At 38.7% G+C, this 26,896-nt stretch overlaps 1 protein-coding gene across 2 annotated transcripts in view; it reads right to left on the bottom strand.

The window, feature by feature from the left end:
* Positions 1 to 218: 218 nt before the first annotated feature.
* Positions 219 to 26,896, bottom strand: part of CBLB (Cbl proto-oncogene B) — a 63,209-nt gene continuing 36,531 nt past the window's right edge. For both annotated transcript variants that reach the window (XM_079974357.1, XM_079974356.1), the window contains exons 10-19: positions 25,574 to 25,777; positions 22,047 to 22,232; positions 18,857 to 19,225; positions 17,469 to 17,563; positions 13,816 to 13,956; positions 12,531 to 12,607; positions 12,310 to 12,438; positions 11,106 to 11,246; positions 9,852 to 9,971; positions 219 to 4,877 (exon numbers count right to left, since the gene is read on the bottom strand). In XM_079974357.1, the coding sequence (XP_079830483.1) occupies positions 4,615 to 4,877; positions 9,852 to 9,971; positions 11,106 to 11,246; positions 12,310 to 12,438; positions 12,531 to 12,607; positions 13,816 to 13,956; positions 17,469 to 17,563; positions 18,857 to 19,225; positions 22,047 to 22,232; positions 25,574 to 25,777 (1,725 nt within the window). In that variant the 3' untranslated portion in view covers positions 219 to 4,614. The remainder of the gene's footprint in view (positions 4,878 to 9,851; positions 9,972 to 11,105; positions 11,247 to 12,309; positions 12,439 to 12,530; positions 12,608 to 13,815; positions 13,957 to 17,468; positions 17,564 to 18,856; positions 19,226 to 22,046; positions 22,233 to 25,573; positions 25,778 to 26,896) is intronic.

The raw sequence follows: 26,896 nt of genomic DNA on the forward strand, positions 1-26,896 counted from the left end.
AAACTCACAATTGTTATGCAAACACACACACATGAACTTGAGAACATGATTATAAGTCCAGTGGTACAGAAGTTTCCTGGATATCAACATATTATTTAAAAACTGTTCATCTTCACAAGTCCATATAAATAATATCAAATCCATCCATTTGCAGGTTAACTGTGGAAATGACACGATGCTTGGGTAAAACAAGTTAATAAACACACTCCAAGATAATGTATGATTCTGTTAACATTTTTATAAAATACCTTACAAGAACAGATAAAGTAATTTGAGGTTACATAATATTCAGAATTGAAAAAAGAATGTTGAATAAAATAGGAATTGATCACATCACTATGTTTGCCACGTTAGACAAGTTTATAAAAAGGCTTTTTTTCAGATAAAATAGTTATTTAGAAGATAAACCTTCAAAAATGAAAACTATTGCAGTCCTTTCAAGAAACCAGTCCTAGAAGCACTATGTTCCAGGTCAAGAGGCAGTACCTGATTAAAAACACACTTATCTGCTTCCAAGTTTGTCAAGCTTTTAAGACACAAATTAAAATATTTACCAGGTCAGTGCAAAGTAAAGCTTCAAGCTGGAAATATGATTCTGGTACAAATAAATTCACATTATGAAAAATACTCAAGCACACACATGGGATTTAAGCAAACCTGGCACAAGACTAGTTGGCTATTTGAGGACACTGATCAAGCACTAAAACAGCAGCTCATTTAACAGACATTGAGTTTGCTTGCATTACATATTGTCTGCATTGTCGATGTGCCCCATCATCTGAGTCAGCAATTTTAGAATTCTTTAGCAGAAAGCTGACACTATGATGAAATGAATAATTAAAGCTCTTGAGTGAGTCTTGGATGTAGGAACAGGACCACCATTCTGAGTAGCTTAAATACCTCTGAAATCGATTGAGAATTATGTGCTACCAAACACAACAGTGTGCTTAAATATGTGTGAATATTTGTATGAACAAGCCCTTTTTCTGTGGCAATGTAGAGACCTTGTTCAGAACAGAACTCTTGCCATATTATTCTGCTAATTCATGAGCAATAACCAAACCATCAGAGAGCTAATTTTGCATGGCTATATTATTAAGAATGCTTTTCAGGACCATTCTGTCATCCATGGGATGACTTAGATTGAGTAGGCATTAATGTGGACATTCTTCACTGGGATATGATGGCCTTGTAACCTCTTCAAAGACTTTATGAATCCTAGATTCATTAGATCCAGACTTGGGACAGTTTATGACAGGCTTCCTCAACCTCGGCCATCCAGATGTTTTTGGCCTCCAACTCCTATGATCCCTAGCTAGCAGGACAAGTAGCCAGGGATGATGGGAGTTGTAGTCTCAAAACATATGGAGGGCTGAGTTGACACATTCTTTCACAAGCCTTCATCTACTGGAATTAGTCCAAGTCATCCCAGTAACACAAAACACCACACTGTGCAGTTTAGGAGGGTAGAAAAGGTACTTTTCCTAAATACCCATACCAGTGGTTCCCAAAGTGGGCAGTACTGCCTGCAAAGGGATGGTGGAATTACCTAGCGTGGGCATTATGAGGCAAGGGGATGCTGAAGGAATATATGACTGTCAGACTTTGTAAAGCAGGCATCACTGGATCAAATGCATCAATTTTTTTTACTTTAAATAATTTAATTGGATTCTGAATAAATGTGTAATTAATCATTACTGTTTTGAATTATATTGTATTATTCTCTTCCTTTGTAGGTTGTGCATGCCACTATTTTGAATAATGCTTTTTATAGGGTAGGGTAGGAGGGCGCTGAGGCTGAGTTTATGGAACCCAGAGGGTGGTGCCCCCAAACAGTTTGGGAACCACTGACCTATACTAAAAACAATGGTCTCTACTGCAATTGAAAGTCTTGTGCTACGACAAGTAGTCCTTTCCCTCTTTATAATATATTACTCTTTTAAAATGGCAGAATATAACTTGTGTTTTCTGTAGGAAAATTGCAGCTTTTTAACTTAGCAGCACATCAACAAGGTTCTTATGAATTAGAAGGCTCAAAACCAGTCTTAATGATCCTTTTCGGGACTTATCAATAAGTCTCTTTATGAGGAGCAAAGAGATAGCCAAGTATGATTGCACAGAATTACAATTTGAACAGTTTAGAAGTGGGTATGTCACGTTCAGATCTTTATGAAAGAATATAGGATATAAAAATTGGAATTCCAATATAAATTATATTTAAAATTTGTCACCATAAATGAGCTAGAGCGCCAAAATCAAATCAAGTAGTTGTGACAATGAGTTGCTAGGTGAAGATCTTCTCAAAACTGGCCCAAGGAAAAGGGCTGAGGATGAGCACCACAAACTGAGATGTCCCTGATCTTGCCTAATCCGATTTCTGGAAAATGGATCACAGCCTTAATTTTGGAGACCTGGTTCCTGATTCCCTCCTTGCAATATTTTTTTCCACTAGTCTATATTCAACCAGGAACAGGAATTCCTCTGAATGATTGCATCAGTTTTTATAAGGTCACAACAGCTTCATTGGATGTTGAACCACTAGGCCAGGTGATGTTGGGCATGTCACATATGGTGGCTGGGCTGAAGAGATAGGTGCCTTATATTGGCTCTAAACCAGGGGCAAGGAAACTTTGAACATCTAGAAAAGGAGTGGGGAACCCTCAGGCTCCCTATCTGGCCTTGGGACTCTCCCTGGACCCTTCCTTCCTCAGACCACACCCCTCACTGGACCTGCTCCATGCCTTCCTTGAGTGCTTGTGCTCATCTGGAATGTAGCCTTCAACAGTGACCATCTCATGCTTGCCTTGATCAAGGATGCAGATGTGTACATAAATTTCTGTCTGCATGGCTGAAATGTAGCCTATTAGTCAAAGGTAAGAGTCACATCCATTGCTTCACCACTTTTGCTGCTGCCCGACTGCTCAGAAGTATGCGGATCCCAGGTTCCTCACATGAGAATGTAGGCCTTGGGTTGAAAAATGATCCCCACCCCTTGCTGTAGATGTTGTTGAACTCCAGCTTCCATAAGGCGAAGCCAACTTGGCCAATGATTACGGAGGAAAGGAGCTGCAGTCCAGCAACATTTGTGGAGCCACACCTTCCTCATTCCTGCTCTGAACACAATTGTAGTATCAGAGCAGTCAGTGTATTCAGACTGTATTCTTCGCAACAGCTGCATGAGCAATAGACGATATGCATTTTCCGCATCTCACATCACAGCGTGTATTCATTTGGACCACCTGTCATTCTGGCTAAACAATGTCAGGGAGTGTATGTGAAAGTAAAGGGGGAGACTTCAATGTTGACAAGAGAAGGAAGAATGAGAGCACATGTGGATTTTTTTCTGGAGCTTACCAATAACACTTCATTTAAGAAGTCGAAGGTCTTGATTCAGCCTGTGCTTTGGAATGTCACAGTGTGGGGCACCACTAGGAACTCAAGGCAAACATATTTAAGGTATCTCCAAAAACGAAAATCTTGCGCAATTGGTTGATCTCGGCACTGAATGTGCTTTTAAGGTAATAATGTGAGCTTCGAAGAAATAGTGCCAGAATAATTGCATTTGGATTCAACAGTGCAAAGATTCAAAGTACCTGTGTTAATATGAACTTGTCCCCAAAGCTGTGATGAATCAGCAAATAATTCTTCACACAGGAAATTAACTGATCCCACCTTCCAGGAGTGCAATCTACCTGGTCACTGCTAATATAACTCGACACAATGGATCTATTTGGCATGCCTGATAATATTCAAGGCATGAACATGGGCACCTTTCATCAAGCTCATCATGGAATGAAGGGCTAATCTGAAATGCATACAAATGGATTTTTAGTATATGTTCCAGGTACAATTTACATTTCAGGGAAACTATCATATAATGCAATTTAATATTGTGAACGTTTAATTTATTTTAAAATTGAAGCCATCTAGACCTTGAAAGTTATTGGCCATATGTCAAAGAAAAGCTGCCCACTGTTGCAGTCAAAATGCCCCCCAAGAGGCAGACCAAAGACAAAACAATGTATTACACATTCAATTTTCTCTCTCTAAATAGCAAAGATACAACAGTAGGGAAAAATCAGTAGTGAAGGCCACATTTTCCCTTGCATTTGCTTGATGCTAAAATGCAAAAGAAAAGAAAAAGGAAAAAAGAGATTAAAGCTTCTTTAAAAGAAAAAAGGGAGATAAGAAATAAGTGACTTATAGTTGATGGGGCAAGTCAGTACAAAAACAGTTGGAAATGCTACACAAGAGTAGAAAATATGAACAAGAACAAAAGAGGACTATCAGCTTGAAAATGGTCACTCACCACCTTGTAAACATGAAAATGCATTTCACAGATTAAAAGTTTATGGGAAGTAAACTTCTTTAAATTATTTGTCAGTTCAACCCTGATTCAAAAAAGTATGGCTAGCAAAAATACAGACGATCAAATCCACTTATGTCTTGAAAGGAGCAGTTTCCCCTCCCTGAAAAACTGCTGGAACTCTACTCTTTGAAAATGTCCCGAGAATAATCTCTCTCTTGCACGCAGTGTTGCACTTGCATGTTAGCTCTCAAGTTCACACTCACAAACTTCAGAAGGACAGGCTTGCTGCAAGGTTTTCCACACTGCTATAGATTGAGACGTGGGGAAATGGTCGGAGGAAAGCAGGCAAACTCTCTTAGAATGCTCCGTGCTACATCAAGGTTATTTTGGGCTATTTCAAGCGCCCGCTTCACTTCTTCAAAGGAATAGCCTTCTCCCATAAGTTTTGCAATTTTTGCATCAACATTTTCTATAGATGGGTCAGAGTTATGTGCCTTCCTATGGTGTATTTCTGGAGCAGTCCGGCGGGGCAGTGGTTTAGGAGGTCTGGCTGGTGCTTGTGAACCATCTGCACAAGAAGAAAATCAAAAGAAAAACACAATTTGATATTCAATAAATGTAACAAGAACCAACATTCATAGTTATTCACAGCCAATGTTTCTGTGTGGAATTTTTTATTAATTAGCTTAATTTGTTAGGGTGCTGGGGAAGTGTTTGCAGCAAACCTGAATCATCATATGTCATTTTTATTTTTATACATACTGTTTCCTAAATGCACCATACGATTACACTTAATGAAGAATAAGGTAATATGAGACAGCAGATCACTGATAATCAAGATTGGCTTCTTGCCTTTTTAAATCTAAGGACCAATCTTACATAGTTATCAAAGCTCACAATGAAACCTGAACGGAATTGGAAATCTGGTACAAGGCCATGTACCAAAACAATCCACAGTTCCATTTAAATTCTGTATAGGTAAGGTCAAAATGATTTTCCATTTTATTTGGTGGCAGAATTAGTCATACGTGCCTGTAGCCAACAGCAGAAAAAGAAAGGACACAACCAGTCAAAATTAAGCTTCTTAAGTCCTACTGGTTTCAGTGCAAGAACTAAGCTAGGGCTTAAATATCTTCCATGGATATCAACTATGGAGTGTTCAGCTTTATGTCTTCACCACACAATTTGCAATTTTACAAAGAACATAAAAAACCATTAAAGCAATTTCTATGGTGATAGATGGCTGATATTTAGGAAAGAAGCAGGAACTGGCATGGCCAACACATTCTTCAGTAAATGAAGAGGAAGAGATGGCACTGCAGGACCTTGTCTATCAGCTCTCCTGAAAAACTAGCCCAGTCGGGCTCCTTCCTCATCGCACCAGCCATTCCATTAGACTAAAGAAGAGAGAAGATTGGGGTTTCCGGCCACGCCCATGATCAATGGCGGATGTTCTTCGTAGCCCTCTGGCTACGGGGAAAGAGGCAGGGGAAAGAGAAGAAATCCTCGCAATGCTTCCCAGCGGAGTCTGGGGAGTTTACAGTATCCTGCAGTGCCATGCAATCCTGTGTCTGCCAACTTGAAAGGCAGAGTAGGAGTGACTTGGGGGGGAGGGTGTCCCTGCTATGGATGATCCTCCTCTACCAGCATGGTTTGTGGATGGTTCCTCCTTAATCTGAGCAACTACCTTTAATCAAGAGGCGCTCCTGGACCAAGTGAAGGATGACAACTGGACACTAAATAAGAAATGATGCTGCTATGGGAGGAAATGATCGACATGTGTTTGCAACAGGAGCGGAAAACCTGATTTTAAGAAACTGTATTAAATTAAAATAATTTGGTTTAATTTGTAATAATTTGTGGAAATTATAAAAATAAATTGAGAGAGAGATAAAGTGAGAGAAGGCTGGGGGACAGCTCCATTGACATAGCTGAGAAACCAGCAAAGGTTGGTGTCTCTTTGAACTGTTGCCTTTCAGCTGGTCACTACAAGGGCTCTATAGCTCTTACCTAGTGTTTGAGTTTGTGCCCCCCCCCCAAAAAAATCCCTTTTTCCTATTGGGTTGTGTCCCTCAGATTATAAACCCAAGGGCAAGGGCTGTCTTATTATATATCACGGATGGGGAACACAGAGTCTTAGAACATCTGGAGTGTGACCACTCCCATCATTTTTACACATGATAAATTAGTGATTAATTTGTCATATTTTAAGGTTCTTATTCTGCCAAATAATTAAACAGATTCTGATCGCCCATAAAATGAGCTGGAATGAATATAAAATGTGCATTATGTGTTGAATTGTTCCAGAATACAAATGGTATCCACAAGTGTTTTATTCAATTCAGGTTAAAGGTGGAACAGTTCCTCATGAATATTATTAATTACACAGACTATAAATCCAATAAAAAACTTTCCAGTTTATACTATGACATGATTTAGTACACAGATTTTCATTTAATTCAGCTTAAATTGAAAGTATTGATACAATTCACACTGCATCATTATTTGTAGTGCTGGTTGAAACTCGTGGGTATTTTAGAAGATTGTGGTAGAAATCTTCAAAATAATGTAGCCCACACAAATATCAAGACGACTATAAGTACGTCATGCAGCAATTTGGTTAACGTTTAAAAAAGAAATTTGTCTGGGATCAGAAGGACCACCAATAATGGAAAACAATTAGTTCAAGTTAAAGAATCACACCCTAAGTAAGTTAAAGCATGGATAAAGTTAACTATGCAAGCTTTAATGTGGCATTTTATAAAGAGAACTGTTTTGTGTTCATTGTGGACTAGAGCAGGGGGTGGGGAGCCTCTGGCCCATGGGCCAATCTTGGCCCACCAGGGAGTCCAATTTGGCACTGCCTCAATTGGCATCACTTGTGACATCAGCGGATGGTGGGAGGGCAGGGAATTCAGCACTTCTTGCAGGTTGAGCAATGCTGAATTCCAGCAGGGAACAGGCACCAATTCATGGGTTAAATCCTGCCATGTTGGATGCAGGTGAGTGACAGATTGGCTATGAGATGCCTGTTAAATGCTGGCTTCTTTCTCCCCATCCCCCAATGGGGAGAGCAGAAATAATGGCTTTGCTACCCCTGTGCTTTGTGAAGTGCTGAGCATAGGGCTCACAACAGCATTTGTGCTGCTGTTTCTAAAAGCCTGACAGCAAGCTGGCTGTGAGGCACCTGGGAACACAGTGCAAGGGCTTTTGGCAGGTCAGCGGGACAACCAACCTGTTCATCTTGTCATGCAATAATGACAATATGTGACTGAGAGTTAGGCAGGCCCACCCAGTTCTCAAATTTGGCCCCTTGGAGAAAAAATAATAATAATGTATCAATTCTTGGAATATAATGAAAGAACCCCAGCTGCAGCCATGGTCTTCTGAGGGGAAAACTTCTAAAATCCCACTTAATATTTATTACTGAAATGTTTAGGAATAAGGAGTTCATTTCCCAACACCAGCTATGTTTATCTAAAAAGGAACTATCTTCAGTTAGGTATGTTTTGTCTGTAATGTCTGTTTCCAATTACAGTGGTACCTCGGGTTAAGTACTTAATTCGTTCTGGAGGTCCGTTCTTAACCTGAAACTGTTCTTAACCTGAAGCACAACCTGAATTGTGCGGCGGTGGCGTGGCAGCAGCGGGAGGCTGCATTAGCTAAAGTGGTACCTCGGGTTAAGTAATTCGTTCCGGAGGTCCGTTCTTAACCTGAAACTGTTCTTAACCTGAAGCACCACTTTAGCTAATGTGGCCTCCCACTGCTGCCACGCCACCGCCGCACGATTTCTGTTCTCATCCTGAAGAAAAGTTCTTAACCCGAGGTACTATTTCTGGGTTAGCGGAGTCTGTAACCTGAAGCGTATGTAACCCAAAACGTATGTAACCCGAGGTATTACTGTACCTGAAACTATACTTCATTAGTCTAGGTATACAAATGAACATTCGATACACTGCACTGTGTAATCTTATTTGGTGGAATGCAATATATATCTATGTTGGTGGCTTTTCTATTTTCAAGTGTTGTATTCTAAGGTGTGTAAATGATAAATGGGCAAGTGTATTTAAATGCCTCATACAACCAGGTCCAATTTTTAAAAATATACATATTAATACTAGGCTTCGGCTTGCAGAACTACATTTCCATCTAACATCATGGGAATGTAGGGTCAAGTTTTCACAATGTGCATATGCTGCCTGGGCAGCTGCTGTTGCATTCAATAACTGTCCAAACTATGAACTCGTGGAGTACAAATCACATACTTTGCACATTCCTGAGGGATAATTCTGGTTGGCATAATGGACACTCTTCTTAATATCTTAGGTTACTCTGTGGAATGCAGATATCACTTAAGTGGTTGACAGGATGGCTCCCAAGTGCCTTCTCTTGCTAGGTAGAGCCTGTTCAGCTACCTCACGTAACTGAGCAGGCAGGGAGAATGCCAGAAAATAAGCAGCAAAACTCACTGTGACTCTGACCTAACAAAATTCAGAGCTCATTATCAATCATATTCTGTGGTGGTGACGACAGTGAAGAAGTAATACTTCTCCACAGCTACTGTGTCCTTACAATGCCTCTTACAAGAGCTTTTCTGAGTGATTCATGGCCTACTTTGACTTGGCCCAGCTGACAATGTCAAGTTTGATGCATTTACTAAGTGATGATGTGTATACTACTTTGAGGACAAGCTCACTCATGTACGCTGTGATTTGATGCTAATGTTGTGAAAGTTCTAGCTTGTGATAAAGTGCCCTATTTGATCCTGTGTTACTGGATGAATTTCAGTTGCAGTAGCGGCAGGACACAGGCAAGGCTCTTGAACAAACACACCCAATTCAGGTGAGGCAGTGGAAATGTTAAAATGGCCACACAGAGATGCATCTTGCATCTTCATATCTTCATCATACACTTTCTGTCACATACTGAAGATACACTTCTTTATCCTGGCCTTTTGACATCTGAGATGTATATTTGCATGACTCACCCTATATTGTGATTGTAACTTGTTTAAAACTGCTTTTAACATTGTAGCTTAAATTGTTGAAACCCTTCCTGGGGCCTTGTGGTGAAAGGTATATACATAATGTTAGTAATAAACCATCAGTCGGACCATACACCAAGATCTTCTCCTGAGGCATTCTTGTGGTTGCCCTGCCATCTGAGATGTGACAGGCAGGGACTAGAAGAGGCTATTCTTAGTTGTGGCACACCCCTCGTGCTGTTCCTGCAATATTTTCCTAGACCTTATTTCATATAGTATGATTTCCGTTTGTCTATATGTAATATTACCTTCGAGTATGGAGGGAAACCAGTATGTAGTGTGGGCCTGAGAAACACAGCTATCTCTCTAATAAAGTAATTACAACAGAAGTTCAGATAAAGATGGACAGTGTAAGTGCCATAGATCACCAATTTCAAATGTTTTCTTTCCTTATAGTAATTCATTGTGTTCAGTATCACAAAAAGAACAAAGTTATCAATTTGTTCTTTGGGGGAGAAGGTGGCAAAGAAATGGTTCTGTATACTGTGCTTTGCTTACCTGAACAAGATGGAAGCTGGTCATAGTCCTGCGATGTTCTGTGTGTTTTCATATTTTCACCAGTTAATCTTCGAACTGGAGGTAAAGGAACTAAGCCATTTACAGGATCAAAGAAAAGATCTATACAATTTTAAAAACAAAAGGAAATTTTATGTTCCTAGGACAATTATAGTAATCAAGGAATATGAAGATAAGAAATGAATACAAATGAGATCACTGGTGAACTAATAAATATAGGCTTAATTCAAATGTCACAAAATGTGCTATGTAATTGTGCACTCATACATACCTACATGCAGATTTCTCCTTTCCTCCCATGCTATGTAAATCACAATCAGACGAAAAAGGATTTATTTCTTCTAAACTATGGTTTGCAAACCTATTTCAACATATACTTTCAAAGGAAGGTTGGGCTAGAGCGGCTGTGCATTTTTGCCTCCAAATCTCAAGGTGAAAAATACAAATAGGCCTCTGGTGGCTACCCTACATCAAACCTTCTCATGCTGTTTTTCAGTACTGCAGCCATTGCTCCCCACTCCACCCGCTGAGCAGCAGCACATTTTTTAAAAAAACAAAAACAACTCTGAACAGCAAGAGTGGAAATACATTCAGACAACAGGGCTTCTGTACCACCTCCTCCTCCTCCTCACTACAGCTCCCAAGTTCCCCTGAAAAGTCATTCTTGAGGATACAAGACTCTCCAAAATGAGATGGGATGCTCTTTGCTGTAGTATAGCAACAGAGTGGTATGTATCAACAGTAAACAGTGAGAACAGAATCAGATCCAAATGGTGGTATTTTTGAAGGTTTATGACAATATAAGGCTACTTCAAGAGATTTGGACAATGTTGTGTGGTAGGTGCTATACACTGTTACCTCACTATTTCAGAAAAAAACCTATAATTTTGCAATAGTTCTGTAACATATGCTTTTTCATCTTCAGAATGAGAAAAAGAGTTTCAGTTTGAGACTTAGTTACGTGCACACAGACAACTGCTGCGTGATTTTTCCAATGTGCCTCTTTGAACCTCAAGTGCCCTATCCAGAAGTGGTGCATACATTTGTATTTGTCAAAGTTCCTTGCAATTTATCATTCACTATACCGTACACAAATCATCTATTTTCTTACAATGTCTAAATGGTAAGTTTATAGTTAGAAATATGACCAAAGCTAGCTAGCACTTGATGACAGTTCCCACCCCCGTCTATGTCTCTACTAGAAGATGAAAAATGAATTCCCTTTTAAACTCTTACCTGCAGGAGGAAGGTAGAGTTCGTGTCCCGACAAAGGTCTGCTTCCTGCAATGAGTGGCTTTGATTGCTCAATGAGGCTGTGGCGTGCAGGGGGTGGCGGAGGGGGAAGTGAGGGTGGCGGGTTGTCAGATGCATCTTCGCCTGCATTGAGAGAAAACTCATTAAATAAGCGAATCTTCATTAATGCTATGATCAAAAGTGAATCTTAAAATTGATTTTCTCTGGCCAGGAAGAGAGGTGCTTCCTCCAAAGGTTTATCAAGGAGTTCAGTGACTCCAGTAATGAAATTGTGCATCATAAAAGTGAGGCTTCCAACCAACAATGCATGCTGTGAATGACCTTTCGCTGTATCGTTTTTAGAAGTTTTCTCTGTGTTGTAAAATTATCTGTACATCTGCATTTGAGCTTTCGTGCATTGTGGGTTCAATGATGAATGCAGGATGAACTTTCTTTCAGGTGATTATGACAGATCATAATTAAACCCACAAACAAGTACATATATGAATGCTCACATGAGCTGTAATTTTAGCACGCAGCATCACTACCAGGAAATGCTTATTGACAAGGCAAGGGTCTAAACAGCAAGAAGAAACATGGGCAGGATCCATGGACCTGTCAGCTCAATTCACTGAGCCATGGAACATCTTCAGTGGGAAAATACAGCAGCAAAGCAAAGCAATCAAGAAAATACAGCAGCAAAGCAAGAAATCTTAATGACTTTAAAACGAAGTAGAATAAGGCTTGTGATGTCATTTCTTAAGAGCTTTTGAATTCCATTGTGCTTTTAAAACTTTGCTTTATGCAATAATCGTCTCACCTACAAATGTATTACTTAAGTATTACTTAGCCTGGGATACAAAGAATTATGTAGGGAAGTCCACGTGCAGGAGAGTAGTTCTTCCCTTCTAAAAAGCAGCACCTAGTATCATGTTAGAGTCATTTGTATTAAACTGTTTGACTACAAGATATTTTTGCTGTGCTACATTTTATCATTTAAAATATAATATATCTAGTTGTATATGCATGTGTGTTCGTTTATGTCAAGTTTAAACATATACAATATACCTACAATTTGTAGCATTGTTTGGTCTAATATGTTTAAGTAGCCCAACTATGAATTCATAAAAGAATAGAAATTCATTATTCCACCAGCTCTCCTCTGCATAATTTATGCTACAAAATTAGATGTAAAATAATGTATTACCTGGAGGGTGCACAAGCAGGTCATAATCAGAGGGAGTCCTGTTGACTACTGAGCCATGTTTTAAGTTTTCCCTCAAAGGAGGTCGGGCAGGTGGTAAAGGTACTGGAACAGTAGGCTCAAAGGTATCACCTAAATAGCAAAAGCAGATTTCTTAAAACTGCACCTTAAAAAATAATCTGGTTGTCTTCTAAGCATGGAAAAACAAAGTTTAGAAGTCATACCCATCTCTGGATGTTTCAATCTTTTCATCTCAGAGGCAGAATTGTGTGTTTCGCTCATTATTTCATTCTCACATACACTGAAAGCAGAGATTGAACACTGGCATGTTAGTTATACGAAAACAGAAAAAGGAAATTCACCATAGATGATCATTAATTCATTAAGCCATTGTGTTTCTAAAAAAACCTACTGGTTCACCTTTCTAAAATGGGGGTGGGGGTCAGAAAACTAAAAACATTACTAATTAATAACAAATTTTAAAATTGAAATAGTTTTAATGTAATTTTTATTCCTATCTTTGTAATCTACTTCAAGGTACATTTGTAACAGTAAGTGGTACAAAAAAATTATTTCTAAACAAATACTATCTCCGGAAAATAATTCAAGAGCAATGTGAGGGTGCCACCCCCTTTTGGTTGGAAAACGGAATTTTTGCTGCCCAGAGTTAAGTGTCTGGATTGCCCTATTTTTTATTTTATTTTTTGCTTTTCAGAGTTGTATACCACTCAGTGTGAGAGACCCAAGCAATATAGGGATGACCCTACTTTGGCAAGAGATGGGGAGGGAGATGTCATGTGGCTGTTTGCATGGCATTATATTGCCCCAGATGGAGCTGGGTGAATGAGCTGGTTTTAAATTATGCTTAATGTTGCTATATGGTTTTAATGCCCTGTAACAACTGGTTGACTGGGGATTAGTTGAGGTATCTGCATGGCTGGAATAAATGAATGTGAGTGAGGTTTGGCTGTGGAGGATGGTTAAGGATGTATTTGGGAGTGGTTACAGGTGTAGGGATGTGTGGGTATAATGGAACTGCAGCTTCTATTTCAGTTATTTTGCTTAGTTACTAATTATACTGTTTTATATAGTTCTTTTGCGGTCAGTTGATTTTTATCTAATATTTTATGTTTATGTTTTGTTTTCCTGTTAATTAAGTTATTTTAAATGTGCATTTTTTTAATATTTTAACTTTGTACTGTAATGTTTTGTTTTATTTTGTAATTTTTTTTGATGCCTTGATTCAGTCTGTAAACAGTTTTGAGATTATGATGATGTTTTAAATATAAAGCAATGGAGACATTATTTAAGCAAACAAACAAGCATCTGGAGGATCACCTTTTAAAAAGTTATATTGACCACATCATATTTTGTATGAAAATGATAGTAGTTGGTATCACCCTAATTTGAACACTTGCATCAATAAATTAAAACATGAAATTAAACTGAAACTAGATATACTATCATGCCAAAGAATGATTCCACCATTGCCTTCAAACCATGCCTTACCGAATGTGAGACGTTATATTATGACAATGAGGTGACTGTGAAGTCAAAGAAACAGGATGGGATGAAGGAATCTTGTATTCATCTTCTTCTAAACATTCTCTTGGTTTCTCAGGGAGGGAATTTTTAACAGGAACAGGAGACCTCAAGAGAAAAGTATATCAAACCCAGATAAGTTTCTTTGTTATAGTAGCAGATATTGATGACATTTATTGGTGATTTAAATTGAGCTTTTTCCAGGGCTGTTAGGTTAAGATTAGCAGGTGGTCACCTAATAGGCTTCCCAACTGAGGAGGGATTTGAACCAACAACTTTCCTGGATCCAAATGCAACACTCATTTGGTGATTTTTCACACTGTGTGTAACAAAAATATGCAATAAGTTCAGCATAAATATGAATGGAATATGATGCTTATTGATAAGGTAGCTACATAATGTTTTCCTGTTAAAGCTAAGGAAAATTATGAGATTTCTGGTGCCCCCTCAGCTAGATGTTAGAAGCAGTGGACACTTGACCCTTAACATAGTAATTTTATCTTCAGCTGATGTCCCAAAGGAGAGAGAGAGATAACGGGAACTTATTTTTTTGTTTAATCATTCATCAAATGATCCTGAAATGTATAATGTAGGTGCCCAATATTAAATGACAGAGAGATGGCATGTTTAGCAAGATCTGCACACTTTCCATTTTCAAACTACATGCAAGTTTAAGAAAGCCTGATTCAAGAAAAAGACAAGCAACAGCCATTTTGGATGGAAAAGAACTAGGGAAGGGTAAAATAGGAGATGCTTAGTTGTTTCCTATCAATGGCTTTTCCACTCAAATTTCTTCCCATCCTCTGTGCAGGGTGGGTTCCAGATATCTGTTTTAACTATTACACTTCATTCAATGTACTACATAAACTGTGTAAGGTGATTCCACATGTTCAACCTGGCCATTATGGGCAAGTTAAGAGAGTAAAAGCCAAGTAGAGTGAGAGTTCTACATATATTAAACATACTCCAAAGTTTGAAGAAGAAAAGAAGAAGAAAGTCAGTTAAAAGAACTCAAGACATTTAAAAAATGTGAAGCAGAAATTTAACTGACAGTAACAGAAAATGGATTTTCAGTAGAAGATGAGAATCTGAAATTTAAATATTCATGCAGTGCAATATTTAACCACCTTCTGTAGAGGGAGCCAAAGCACATCATATATTCAAACAAAGAGGTTTATGCCTCTTGTCTGTACCCCAACTAAATATTCAAAGCTAAAAGTGTTAGCATAATTTTAAATTTAATGTTGCTAACTCACAAAACCAGGAGCACAGGATAAAGCTTCGTGTGTTCCTAAAGCCCTTCCATTTCTCTGGACTTAGTTTAAACCATGTTGAATCCTCATTTTCCTTCCTTAAATGAGGTTGACTATTGCATCTGAATAGATTAATTTTTGTTTTAAAATCGAGTGTATTTTTACTTCAGGGGAATTACCCACCTTAGTTCACTCAATCCAATTTGGTACATCCAAATTAACTTAACTTTGAACCCATCAAATGATCTTATTGTTAATGAACTCAAAGAGGCTTACTAAAGCCTCTTATTTATCTGATGGGATCTCACTGAGTTTCCTGGCATATATTGATATGTTAGGCTGCAATCCTACCCACAACTATGCTGAAGGAAGCTTTAAGCTTTATGGAACTCCGTGAGACTTACTCCCAGGTAAGTAGGTCTAGGATTGTGACCTTAACCATGTAAGACTGGTTTATTTAAAGGTGACTCCCATGTTCTGCAAATAGCTTTTGAAACCTCATCAAATCTCCCTACTAATCTATTTGCACCAGTCTTTTGAATTTCCGTTTAAGTTACAATAGCCATAAAATATTATTAATGGATATGGCTAATTTTACAATGCTATTAATAAACATGTCAAGAAATGTTGTATGCTTTAAAATGTACTCCTAATTATTTTAAGCATTTATATCCTACTCTTCAAAAAACCTATTAAGGGCAACATATCAAGAAACAAACCAGCATTGATTGACTGATTGATTGATTGATTGATTGATTGCACTCAATAATGTTAAGCCAATACAATGACTTCTAAGCATATTAAAGTTCCACAGTTCCACAAGAGAGTCATATCATATAGTTTGCCCTGGAAATGTTAATTGTTTTCCAATCAGCTGAAAAGGAACATTCCATCTTCCAAAGCTTTACAATGAGTAAAAGCTCAGGGAAAGTGTTTGTTTGCCATTAACAGGATCTGCTGTGCTTAAACAGCATGGCACATCCAGCTTACAAGGCAACAAACATAGCAAAAAGCTGTTTCTTGCAACTACTAACCTATGTAAGCTGACACTTGTTACGCTACCACTACATTATTATATAACACTTTTGCTATTTATGAGGAAGTATCATGTTCTGAGAGCCTGCTACTGGGTCAGCAAAGCAAGAAGTTAAAACAAAGAACATCTGGAAACACAGCATAATATTAGTATGGTAAGAGGTTACCAAGAACAATAACCTAAACACAGAACACATTCCACACATGATGCATTGACTTTATATTAATTCAATACAAATGTGCACAATAAAAGAATGTACATGCCGCATTATGACCAGTAGGAAACCAAGATAAAAACTGTGACCATTAGAAGGCAGGGAAAGCATACTAATGAACCCAAGAAAACAGTTCATTATTACTCCTTTGAAAGAAGTGGTTTCTTGGGCTCATTAGTATGCATTTACCCTAAGTTCCCATTTGCCTTTGGCTAGTATCTGAGGCTGGGCTGCATCTTTCTATGAAATAAAGGATGGGGGTGGGGAAGAGTGTATTTCTTGTTCAATTATGAGAAGCAAACCATAGGATCTAATCAAATGGGGCGTAGAATACATTTGGTGGGTTTTTTCCTCCTGGCAAAAATGCCTCATGGGGAGCTGCTTCAACAAAATATACAAAATGAACTGCTAACATGCTTATTTCCTCTATCACAATGAACTGGGAGTAGGGGAAGAAGCAGAGTAGCTCTGACAGGTTTCTTCATATTTTAGAGTATCTCCTTGAGAGGCAAAATTCCCATTTCCACCACATGCTAATTCTGGTTTTTACAACACCCCTGTCGTATGCGCCACCAAATCCATGCTTTTCCAGAACTTGACCAAAGAATGACGCTCATCTCTTGTATAATTGACACATTGTCCCACAATGGGATTTGGAGGAACTAGAGCATACTGTTTTTTCATTTCATATTACTCCAGCAGGAAATTCATCCCCGGTTTCTTGTAAATATGCATCTTTTTAGGGTGTTTTAAAATCATGCACAGACAAGGTATAGATTTAGGTAGGTAGCCGTGTTGGTCTGACGCAGTCAAAATAATTTTTTTAAAAAATAGTCCAGTAGCACCTTAGAGACCAACTAAGTTTGTTCTGGGTATTATATAAGGGTCTGGTGACTTCTGTTTCAGTGTATCTGAAGAACTGTGTATGCACACAAAAGCTCATACCCAGAACAAACTTAGTTGGTCTCTAAGGTGCTACTGGACTATTTTTTAATTTTTTATTTAGACAAGGTACATTTTAGTTTTAACAGAAATTTAATTTGTTAACTTAATCAAGCCAACTTTCTTTTCCCTCATACTTTGTAAGCAGTATTTTTAACTTTAAAATAAAACTTACTTCATATTCGGCAAGACTGAGGCAACTGGAGGAGGTGGTGAGAGCCGAGGTGGAACATCATACTCTTCATTTCCTAGATGGCCATTTGAAAATATCTGCACAGGATGGATTTCTCAGTATTATAATTCCTCCACAATGTGTAGGTAAAATCAATAACTGGATGCATTATTTAAGTCCTTCCCCTCAAATTTAATGTCTCTCAATCTGCTCTTTGTAGTCCCATACCAATATAGGTAAAGGTAAAGGGACCCCTGACCGCTAGGTCCAGTCGCGGATGACTCTGGGGTTGCGACACTCATCTTGCTTTATTGGCTGAGGGAGCTTCTGGGTCATGTGGCCAGCATGACTAAGCCGCTTCTGGCGAACCAGAGCAGCGCACGGAAATGCCAGTTACCTTCCTGCCGGAGCGGTACCTATTTATCTACTTGCACTTTGACGTGCTTTTGAACTGCTAGGTTGGCAGGAGCTGGGACTGAGCAATGGGAGCTCACCCTGTTGTGGGAATTCGAACCACCAACCTTCTGATAGGCAAGCCCTAGGCTCATAATTCTACACAAAAAGTGGTCTTCTTCGGAACTCCAGGCATTTAACACAGACTGGCCTAGTTTGCCATCATGCGAAGACAAACCACAGCTTAGTGTGTACAAACAAGCTTCTGAGGAGAATACTGTGGCTGCTTTGTTCCTCTCTGGTTGTTCAGCTGTTGTGTGTCAACATAAGCTAAGTCATATGTAATCTGAACCAGGGCTCGTGGTTTAGCTCTCTCCAAAGTAACCATGAATCATAACCAAGGTTTCTTCTTTGTTCACAGCATATAGTTAGTCTGGAGAGAGCTAAACTATGAGCCAGAGTTTGAAAGACACACTAAACTATTGCTGAGCTCACTATGGCACAGCAGCAAAATAACTGGGAAGAAGCAAAGTAGACACAATCTCTTCCCCAGGAGGTTGCACCAACCCATAGTTTGGCTTAATCTGATGTGCAAACTAGGCCTATATATTTATTCTATGTTCCTTTCTGTCTTACTCTTCTCTCTTACTTAAATAAATGTATTTATAAAAACACAAAGAAATCTCCAGAAAACCACAAAACAGGAAAAAATGAAGCTATTGGCAATAGAAAGTCACTATCATAATAATTTGATTAAAGTTTTTAATGGCTCCCTCTTTCTGGCCTTTTTTTGTAACCAAATAACCCACAAATTAAAGTGTACAAGCTGTAGCGTTACTTTAAATGAGTAGATGTAATAATTCTTTGATTGTTAACAGGATTTCAATTATATAGCTGTCAAATGGTAAGAAAAGAACAATAAAACGGCACTTGAACTTGTGGGCCACTGTGCCAGAGTGTGAAATAAAATTAAGCTTCATGCACCATGGATCTCTCACCTTGGCACTTTCTGAAGGCAAATCATGGCGTCTGTGTTTTCGCAGAAATACTGGATCAGAACCCATTCGACAGTGCCGACCATTCATATTTGAGCTTGCTGTGAGTCCAGGTTTGGGAGAACCGTCGCCTCCTACTATTCGACATCCTGCGATATTATTTGTTCCACACACCTCTCTGGGGCACCAGGCTTCGAGCGGCATAGGCTGGTCTCTGGAAGGCACACTTTCAGGATGATGCAAGTGTCTGCTTAGCCTATTATCTGGTGGAATGGGCGGGGGTCTTTCTGGCGGAGGTGGGGGAGGATCTCGTACAGGCGGCGGTGGTGCAGGAAGAGGCTTGTCTTGCTTCCTCATCATGCATGGAGAAGACTAGGGAGACGCAACAGAAAGCAATATATCTATAACTGCATGCATTACAAACAGGTTTGCTTTATCCACAGAATTATCTTCAGAAAAAAACTAAGCAAGGCTTTAAAGCGCTGGGGAAACTATTCTCTACCTGCAATGTTTTTCATTTCCCACACAGCCCAATCCCAATTATTCCAAGTGAGATTGTAATAATAATTCTTGACAGGAAGTTGAAATTTAAAAGATCTATTTTCTTTCCCATATAAGTGGGAAGCGATATTCTGCATCTACGACATTTATTGGCAAGAGAATAGAATATTCTTTGCATGTTCACGCAGCACCAAACTTTTGCTAAGTAATAATGATCAGAGTATAACCAGTTGAAAACTTTAAAAATAAAAATACTATAAAATAGGTAACGTGAGTTGTAAAATATTCATTACAGAAAATCAGCAATATACTCAATTCCCAGAATACACCATCATGTTCATCATCTTAAACTAATGTCTGTACTCATGGCTAAAGACCAGCAACACTGACCCTTCACTGCCAGTTTAAATGACAGTTAATTAAAATTATGATAGCAATGAATAAACATTTTATGTACTTCAGTTGTCTAAGCATTATGCAACTAGAATGAAATTTAATTTGCAAATAGAACTACCAAGTTGAAGGCAAAATGCTGATAAAAAGTAAATTGTAAGTTATCACTGGTCATCCACACACATACAGGCAGGCACACAGACTCACTAATACAGTTTTCAAAGCATGCCTTCAACATTCAATTAAAAATCTAATTATATTTGGTGTACCAATTACAACCCAAGTGATCTTGCTTTAGGAAGAATGCTTGTGCATGACTGTACTATTTTGTTGACTATTCTTTCTGCCCTAAAGAAAGCATATTTTTCTGAATGCTTTCCCTCTTAAAGAGAATTTACAATTTGCTGAGAGTACAGCTTTTCCCTTTATGTAACTGTAAGTAAACCATGGGTTTACAGTTTCTCACCTTACTTTCAACAACATATGACAAGTACAAATTATGGATGGTATTCATCCAAGTAGAGCAAAAGCTTCCAGCTGCACAGTGGAACTTCATCTCCCCCTCCTTTCCCACAAAACCCTCTGAATCTGTTCTGGTGAACCCTCCAAATATCTGGAATGGAATTGGAGAAGGTGCAGGGTATGTGCAGGAAGAGGAGAGGGAGGTGAAAATCTGTTGTGCAAATGGAAATGCTTCTGCTAATGAAACATTTTCACTTGATACCACTCTATGCATATGGAAATGAAGATAAATTTGAAAATATTGTACAATTTAAATGTAAGTCAGATAATCAATTTTTCAAAGGCTGCATTTGCATGTAATGCAAAGCCAAGAACCATCTTTTATTAAGCCAAACTATACACTGGTACACGATTCTCCCTTCCTTCACGGGGGTAAACAAATCATGAAACAGGCTAGCTTAGTGTTGCACCCAAGGTTGTGGTTTGTTAGGGCAAAGCAAACCATGAGGTCAAATTCAGATGTAATACTAAGTTGGCTTCTCCATGGCTTTGGAAAGAAGTGAAAAGTGGGGATGCTTGCACTGTGTGCACCAGTATGTAGCTTGTGCACAAATGATTTAAGCCAAGCTTTATGACTTTGTGTTATGTGTGAACACAGCCACTGTTTTTCACTTGCTATTTAGTTTTGCAAACTGGAATAATAAATAGTGTACTCTATTGGCATACTTAAGTATTCATTGAAAGGTGAGATACAAGTAAAATTTGACACCAGTATTTCTACTGCATTAAATTGGTATGGCATGGGATGGGGGATATTACAATAGAAACATTTTTTTTTTTAATGTCATAGGGATGCCTATGTCAAACATATAGCTTAGATTCTAATGCCCAACTTAATGTATGCTTTGTGGTATTTTTACTAAGTCACTGGGGATCTTTACTATAGCTCTGTAAGGGCCCCCAGGTTGACCGTAAAAATTACTTTTAACACAACTCTGGATGCAGGGTATGCGGGTCTACAAAGTGGGAGAACAATATGTGGTTTTTTGTGGGGAGGGGGTTTGAACAGTCCAGAATAAACCATATTAAACTACAACTGTTTTTTAAAATTTATTTCCCTTTTTCTTACATTCTTACCAAGTGCATGCACAGAGGACAGGAACTCACACTGTACTGCCTGCTCCTGCAAAGGCAAATGAATATTGGATGGGGGAAGGAAGAGGTATGGAGTGACAGATGACAAGTGATGGAAGAAAAGCAGAGAAGATCAAAGATGAAGAGGAGCAGCAGTGGAGAAAGCAAAGGGAAAGCAGTGGGGATGAGAATCTAAGTGTGAAAGAAAAAGAGGCAGAGGTAGACCAGTCTTCAGCCAGAGAGAACATTGTCATGCAACAGCAGCAGCCAGCACCAAATGACTGGGAAGCTGTAGAAGCAATTATTAGTGATTCAACAAGAGTAACACTGTTCTTTATGGGTATATGAGTTATTTGCATTTGATTAGAATTGTTATGTTTATTATTTAGTTAATGTAGTCACTTGTGAAAAATCCAATAGATGTTCTCTCTCTCTCTCTATAGATAGCTAGACAGACAGTGATCAAGACAGAGAAAGGATTTGTGTGTTGACACAACAGTTTCATCGCTGGCTTGAATCTCTTGTGGTGCACTGCAGCCTGCTCCTAAAGCAGTAGTTTGCAAGAATGGTGAAAGTAGCAAGGGCAACCTGAGAAGCCTACCCATGTACCAGCAGGCATCACATATGTAAACACTTACGGATCTCATCTAATTTCTTGGGTGAGGGTGTCAAAACCATAAATGGTATGAGTAAATAAGACTACCTTTGGTGAGCTAGTAGGGCTGGCACAAGGGGATCGAGCAACTCCCTTTTGAATTAGATCTAGTCGAGGAGGCACTGGTGGGAGGCTAAGATGAGGTCCTTGGAGGGGTTCAGGAAGTGGCTTTCTTCTTTGTGCAAGTGGAGAGGATCCTGGAGATGTCACTGGGGAATTCTGTCTTTCAGTACACTGCAACAAAGTATCCATAAGGGTTATAAAACGGTTTTGGTTTTGTTTATTGGGATACTTTCATATACACTTTCAAATTCTTATGGCTTATGCACCTATCAACAATTACACTGGCTGTATTGCTATGATGCTCACAATTTATTTTGAAGAGTAAGTATTAAATAGATTCATATTATGAGGAAGATAAAGATATTTGCTCAAAGAAAGAGAAATAAAGACAAATAAATATAATTACAAATTGGTTCCATATGAGAGCATAAATATACCCTACACCAGGGCTTAACAAATACACTTGCTGGAGGTGGCAACTCTCACACTAAACATCCCACTGAGTTCAGGGGAACGAACTTTCTAGTGCTGAGGATTTTAATTTTAAGATTATTTAAGATTGCTCAGTTGGGGATTTTTAGGGTAGCATATTGCTTCAAGTGACGACATCTGGTGCCTCTGTAGTCAAGTTCTATTCCAAACTCCAGCAATATTTTCAAAATACAGTTAATTTAATGCACGGCTATAATTTAATTTAACACAAATTTCTTTGCTCTTTTATATTACATTTTTTAAATGTTGATGTACTAATAAAGCCTACAAGAAAGACACTTTAGCTAAAACTGAACACACTTGAATATCTTGGAATTCTTAGATACATAATCCCATTGAAGTTTTAAGTTAATTAGAAATGAAACTTATTGGAGCAGTACTTGGTTTCTGCAAGTAGGGCTATACCCAAGAAATGTTACTACGTTTGGAACACCTGCAAAGTTGCTTGAAGATCAAATCCTTGGTATTTCACATATCAACAATGTGCATTCACTGCAATATACATATATTCCATATATATACATATACATGTATTCCATATATATACAATATACATATATTTCATATATTCCACAGTGATAGACAGAAGCCTAAACATTTAATTCACACACATTATCTGACACTGATGTCATTTTGAATACTTCTTTTTAACCTGTGTTGTTTTTGGAAAATATTTATTGCTGGAGATATTGCAGTGTGCATGCTATCCTTCACAATAAGTGATTAGTTGTAATTTTGCTGAGCTTTTTAGCTCTTCAGTTGTGTTCCTGAGCCATTATTGCCTAACTAGTATTAATGCAAACCACTGAGCCTTTTGGGCTTGCCGATCAGAAGGTCGGCAATTCAAATCCATGTGAAGGGGTGAGCTCCCATTGCTCTGTCCCAGCTCCTGCCAACCTAGCAGTTAGAAAGCACACCAGGGCAAGCAGAGGAATAGGTACCACTGCGTCGGGAAGGTAAACGGCATTTCTGTATGCTCTGGTTTCTGTCATGGTGTTCCGTTGCACCAGAAGCGGTTTAGTCATGCAGGCCACATGACCCAGAAAGCTGTCTGTGGACAAATGCTGGCTTCCTCAGCCTGAAAGCGAGATGAGTGTCATACCTCATAGATGCCTTTGATTGGACTTAACCATCCAGGGGTCCTTTACCTTTACATTTTTTATCACATCAATAGTACAGTCGTACCTCTGCTTACGTATCCCTCTGGATATGTAATCTTCGGGATGCGAATGTGGCAAACTCGGAAGTATTTTTCCGGTTTCGCCCCGAGCGCATGCGCAGAAGCACTCTACGCGCCGCACACATTCACAGAAGCGGTCCTCCGGTTGCGAATTCCTCGGGATGCAGCCGTGACCTCCAGAACAGATCCCATTTGCAACCAGAGGTACCACTGTAGTAGCTTATCAGCTTTAAAACCTACTTCTGTGGATGAGGTGAGTATTCCACATGGCCCCTCTGCTGAAACTGACTACTTTTTGAGTTTGAGCTATTGCCCTTTGGGGGGGGGGGAATCTTACCTTCAGGAAGGAGGTGCCAGGAGGAGAAGGGAAGGATGATAGGTCAGATGAAACCCAAGAGGGCCTCCTCTTGGTGGCCAGCTTGCTTTATACAACATTTGTAATGAGATGCACAATGTCTCATGATATGGTGGCACATGATCTAGGAAGCTTTGCTGCTGAGCAAAGCCCCTTTCCATTAAGGTAAGCATTATTTCAATACGACAGTTGGGAGGGTGGGGCAGAGCATAGGAAATCAGGCTGCTTATAAGTCAAGCCCTTGTAAAGCCCATCATGGTTTTTCAAACTTTCAACTTGAAAACAAGTAGTCAAACTGCAAGTTCAGCTGAGCAGCTGAGTGTTTGCCCATCTCTACCACTTTCTTATAAGTAAATAAAGTCTGCAAAACATGCAATACTTTACAGTTTCAGTCTTAAAACTTTTGCAATTGAAATAACATGTCCACACTTTGTTCTTTAGTGTTTGTACACAATGAATAGACTTTTAAGAATTTGCAGGCTTGAGCCCAAATTAGACTACATGGAACGGAGGCATAGAAAAAAGGCATAACTGAATAATCATCAGCTTTAGCATTCTGAATCCAGACCAATTACAGTAGCTAGACTTTAATATTGTATGACAACTCGTGCTTTGAGAGCATTTGCACATGGTATGTTGGTTGGGTTGATACAAGTTTAACGTATCAGCTATTCCCATTAGAGTTTTCCTGCGAGAAAGATTGTCACTTTGGTTTTGTGATTTATTCCTCAGACATTACAAATTTGCATTTTTTTGCATGAAACAGAAAAACATATCTGAAACTCATTACTTTCTCTTCAGACATTACAAAGCAGCTACTAAATATGCTCAAGGCAATTGCTCTGGTTCTGGCAAAAGAGTAGCAAACCAGATGGTATAAATGTTTCACAATGCAAAGCAATCTGGATACTGACTCGGCATGATGCACAGCACCATGGAATTCCCAGATTGCTCTGAGACTGCAGCAAGTGGGTAGGGAGATCATGATTTCTGTTAAATGTTCTGAGCATGAAATTAGGTATTTCTGTCCGCAATTGTGCAAATTGTGCTTTAGAAGGTAAACAAGATTCATTTTATTAAATTAGGAGATGGGTGGGGAAACTCCATCCCATTGGCTAATCTTGGCCTGCTAGGGGTTCCAATTTGGCCTGCTAGGCCATTTCCCCCAAACGTCTCCCTTCTGCCCATCTACTGACCTCACTGGGTTTAATTCTACATTGGCTGTGTATCCTGTCTGAAGGGAACAGGATCAAATAGCCAAGGCAGCAGAATTTAATCCCTGCTCATCAGTAAGTAGTAATGGCAGCAGAGACTCCTCTTTTCACACACCTGGCTGCTGCCTGCGCATTCACTTAAAGAAGAACAGTCAGCTATTTTAAGCAGCACTTTTGCAAAGTGCTTAAAAACAGCCTCGACACTCCCATGTCAGCCTCCAGAGCTATATTTTAAAGCACATGATATATCTGGAAATATATATATATATACCTTCCGCACAGAAGCTAATCGATTCATCATTAAAGATTCTTCTCTGTCGTCGTCATCATCCAATTCGAGCATGGGTATACCGAAACTATCCATAATGCTGCAGCACCTTGTGTTCTCATCTCGGGGATCAAAGGGGTCCACAATTATGGGTTCAGTTCCTTTGATTTCACAGCGGCAGAAAGGACACCCCTGACCATCAGACTCCTATATGGGTGAAAAGCAAAGTCCTTAATTACTGAGCACTATTTTTATTTGTATGTATAGAACATTCCTCAAGAAAAGGGAAATCAGTGAAAAGAATTTTAATTGTTAATTAAAATTACTGCAAAAGAAAACCCAAGTGAATGTCTGTTATTCAAATATAGTTCTGTTTTATTTTTTCTTCCAGGCTTGCCTCTTCATGAAAGTTCAGATATACATCTGGACTTGCAGTTCTCACTAACATGTTGCAGTATTGTGAATAACTACACTAATGGGAACCTCTTTCATTTGGTAGAATTCCAAAACTTAGGTCAAAAGCTTTCATATCAATGAATTTCCACAAACATTTCTAAGCAATTAGGGACATATTATCTAATAGCTTTCAAAAGGTCATATTTGTTTACCTTGCGCATGAACATCATTGGTATTATGTTACCAAAATTGTTAAGAGGAATAAACATAAATTACCCAATCTGTTATTCTCCCTAAAGAAGTAAGTTTTTAACTGTGCATGGTTTTTTTTACATTTATAAGTAAATGCAACACAAACATAAACAACCAGAGGAAAAAAATACGTGTTTTAAAGAACAGAGCAAAAGAAAGAGCAAAGAATATCACTTTACAATATAGAGGTACTATTTACTTTACAGTATAGAGGTACTATTTGAGGGGAAAAGAAGAAAGATTTTTTGCTTTTTAACCACAGGCTCTATGCTTTATCAAGTGCTTTTGAAACTTCTCTCTTTCTCTCTTGTTTATTTATTTCTATATCACATGCATCCTCGCACCATTATGAATGTAAATTATATCTATTCAGTCAGACTTGCTTAAATAAGACAATATACAAGTGACTTTTCACACTGCCTACTGGAAAGGAGTCTCCACATTTTGTCAGGCCTTGATAACTTATCAAATTCTGACTCTGCCTTATCCTCAAAATCAGAATAGGAGTGCTGTCTTGTGTCTGAAATTGGTCAAAGCTTTAGAGGCATAGGGAATGCTTCTGAAGCAAAATGCAAAAAAATAAACAAACTCTGAACTTGGTCTCATTTTGTGCAGGAAGGTAGTCACATTAAAAGAGATGACTGTTACTAGCAACCTTGACAATGCATTTGTAGATAC

Source organism: Podarcis cretensis (assembly GCF_951804945.1).
Source record: "Podarcis cretensis genome assembly, chromosome: 4".
NCBI lineage: Eukaryota > Metazoa > Chordata > Lepidosauria > Squamata > Lacertidae > Podarcis > Podarcis cretensis.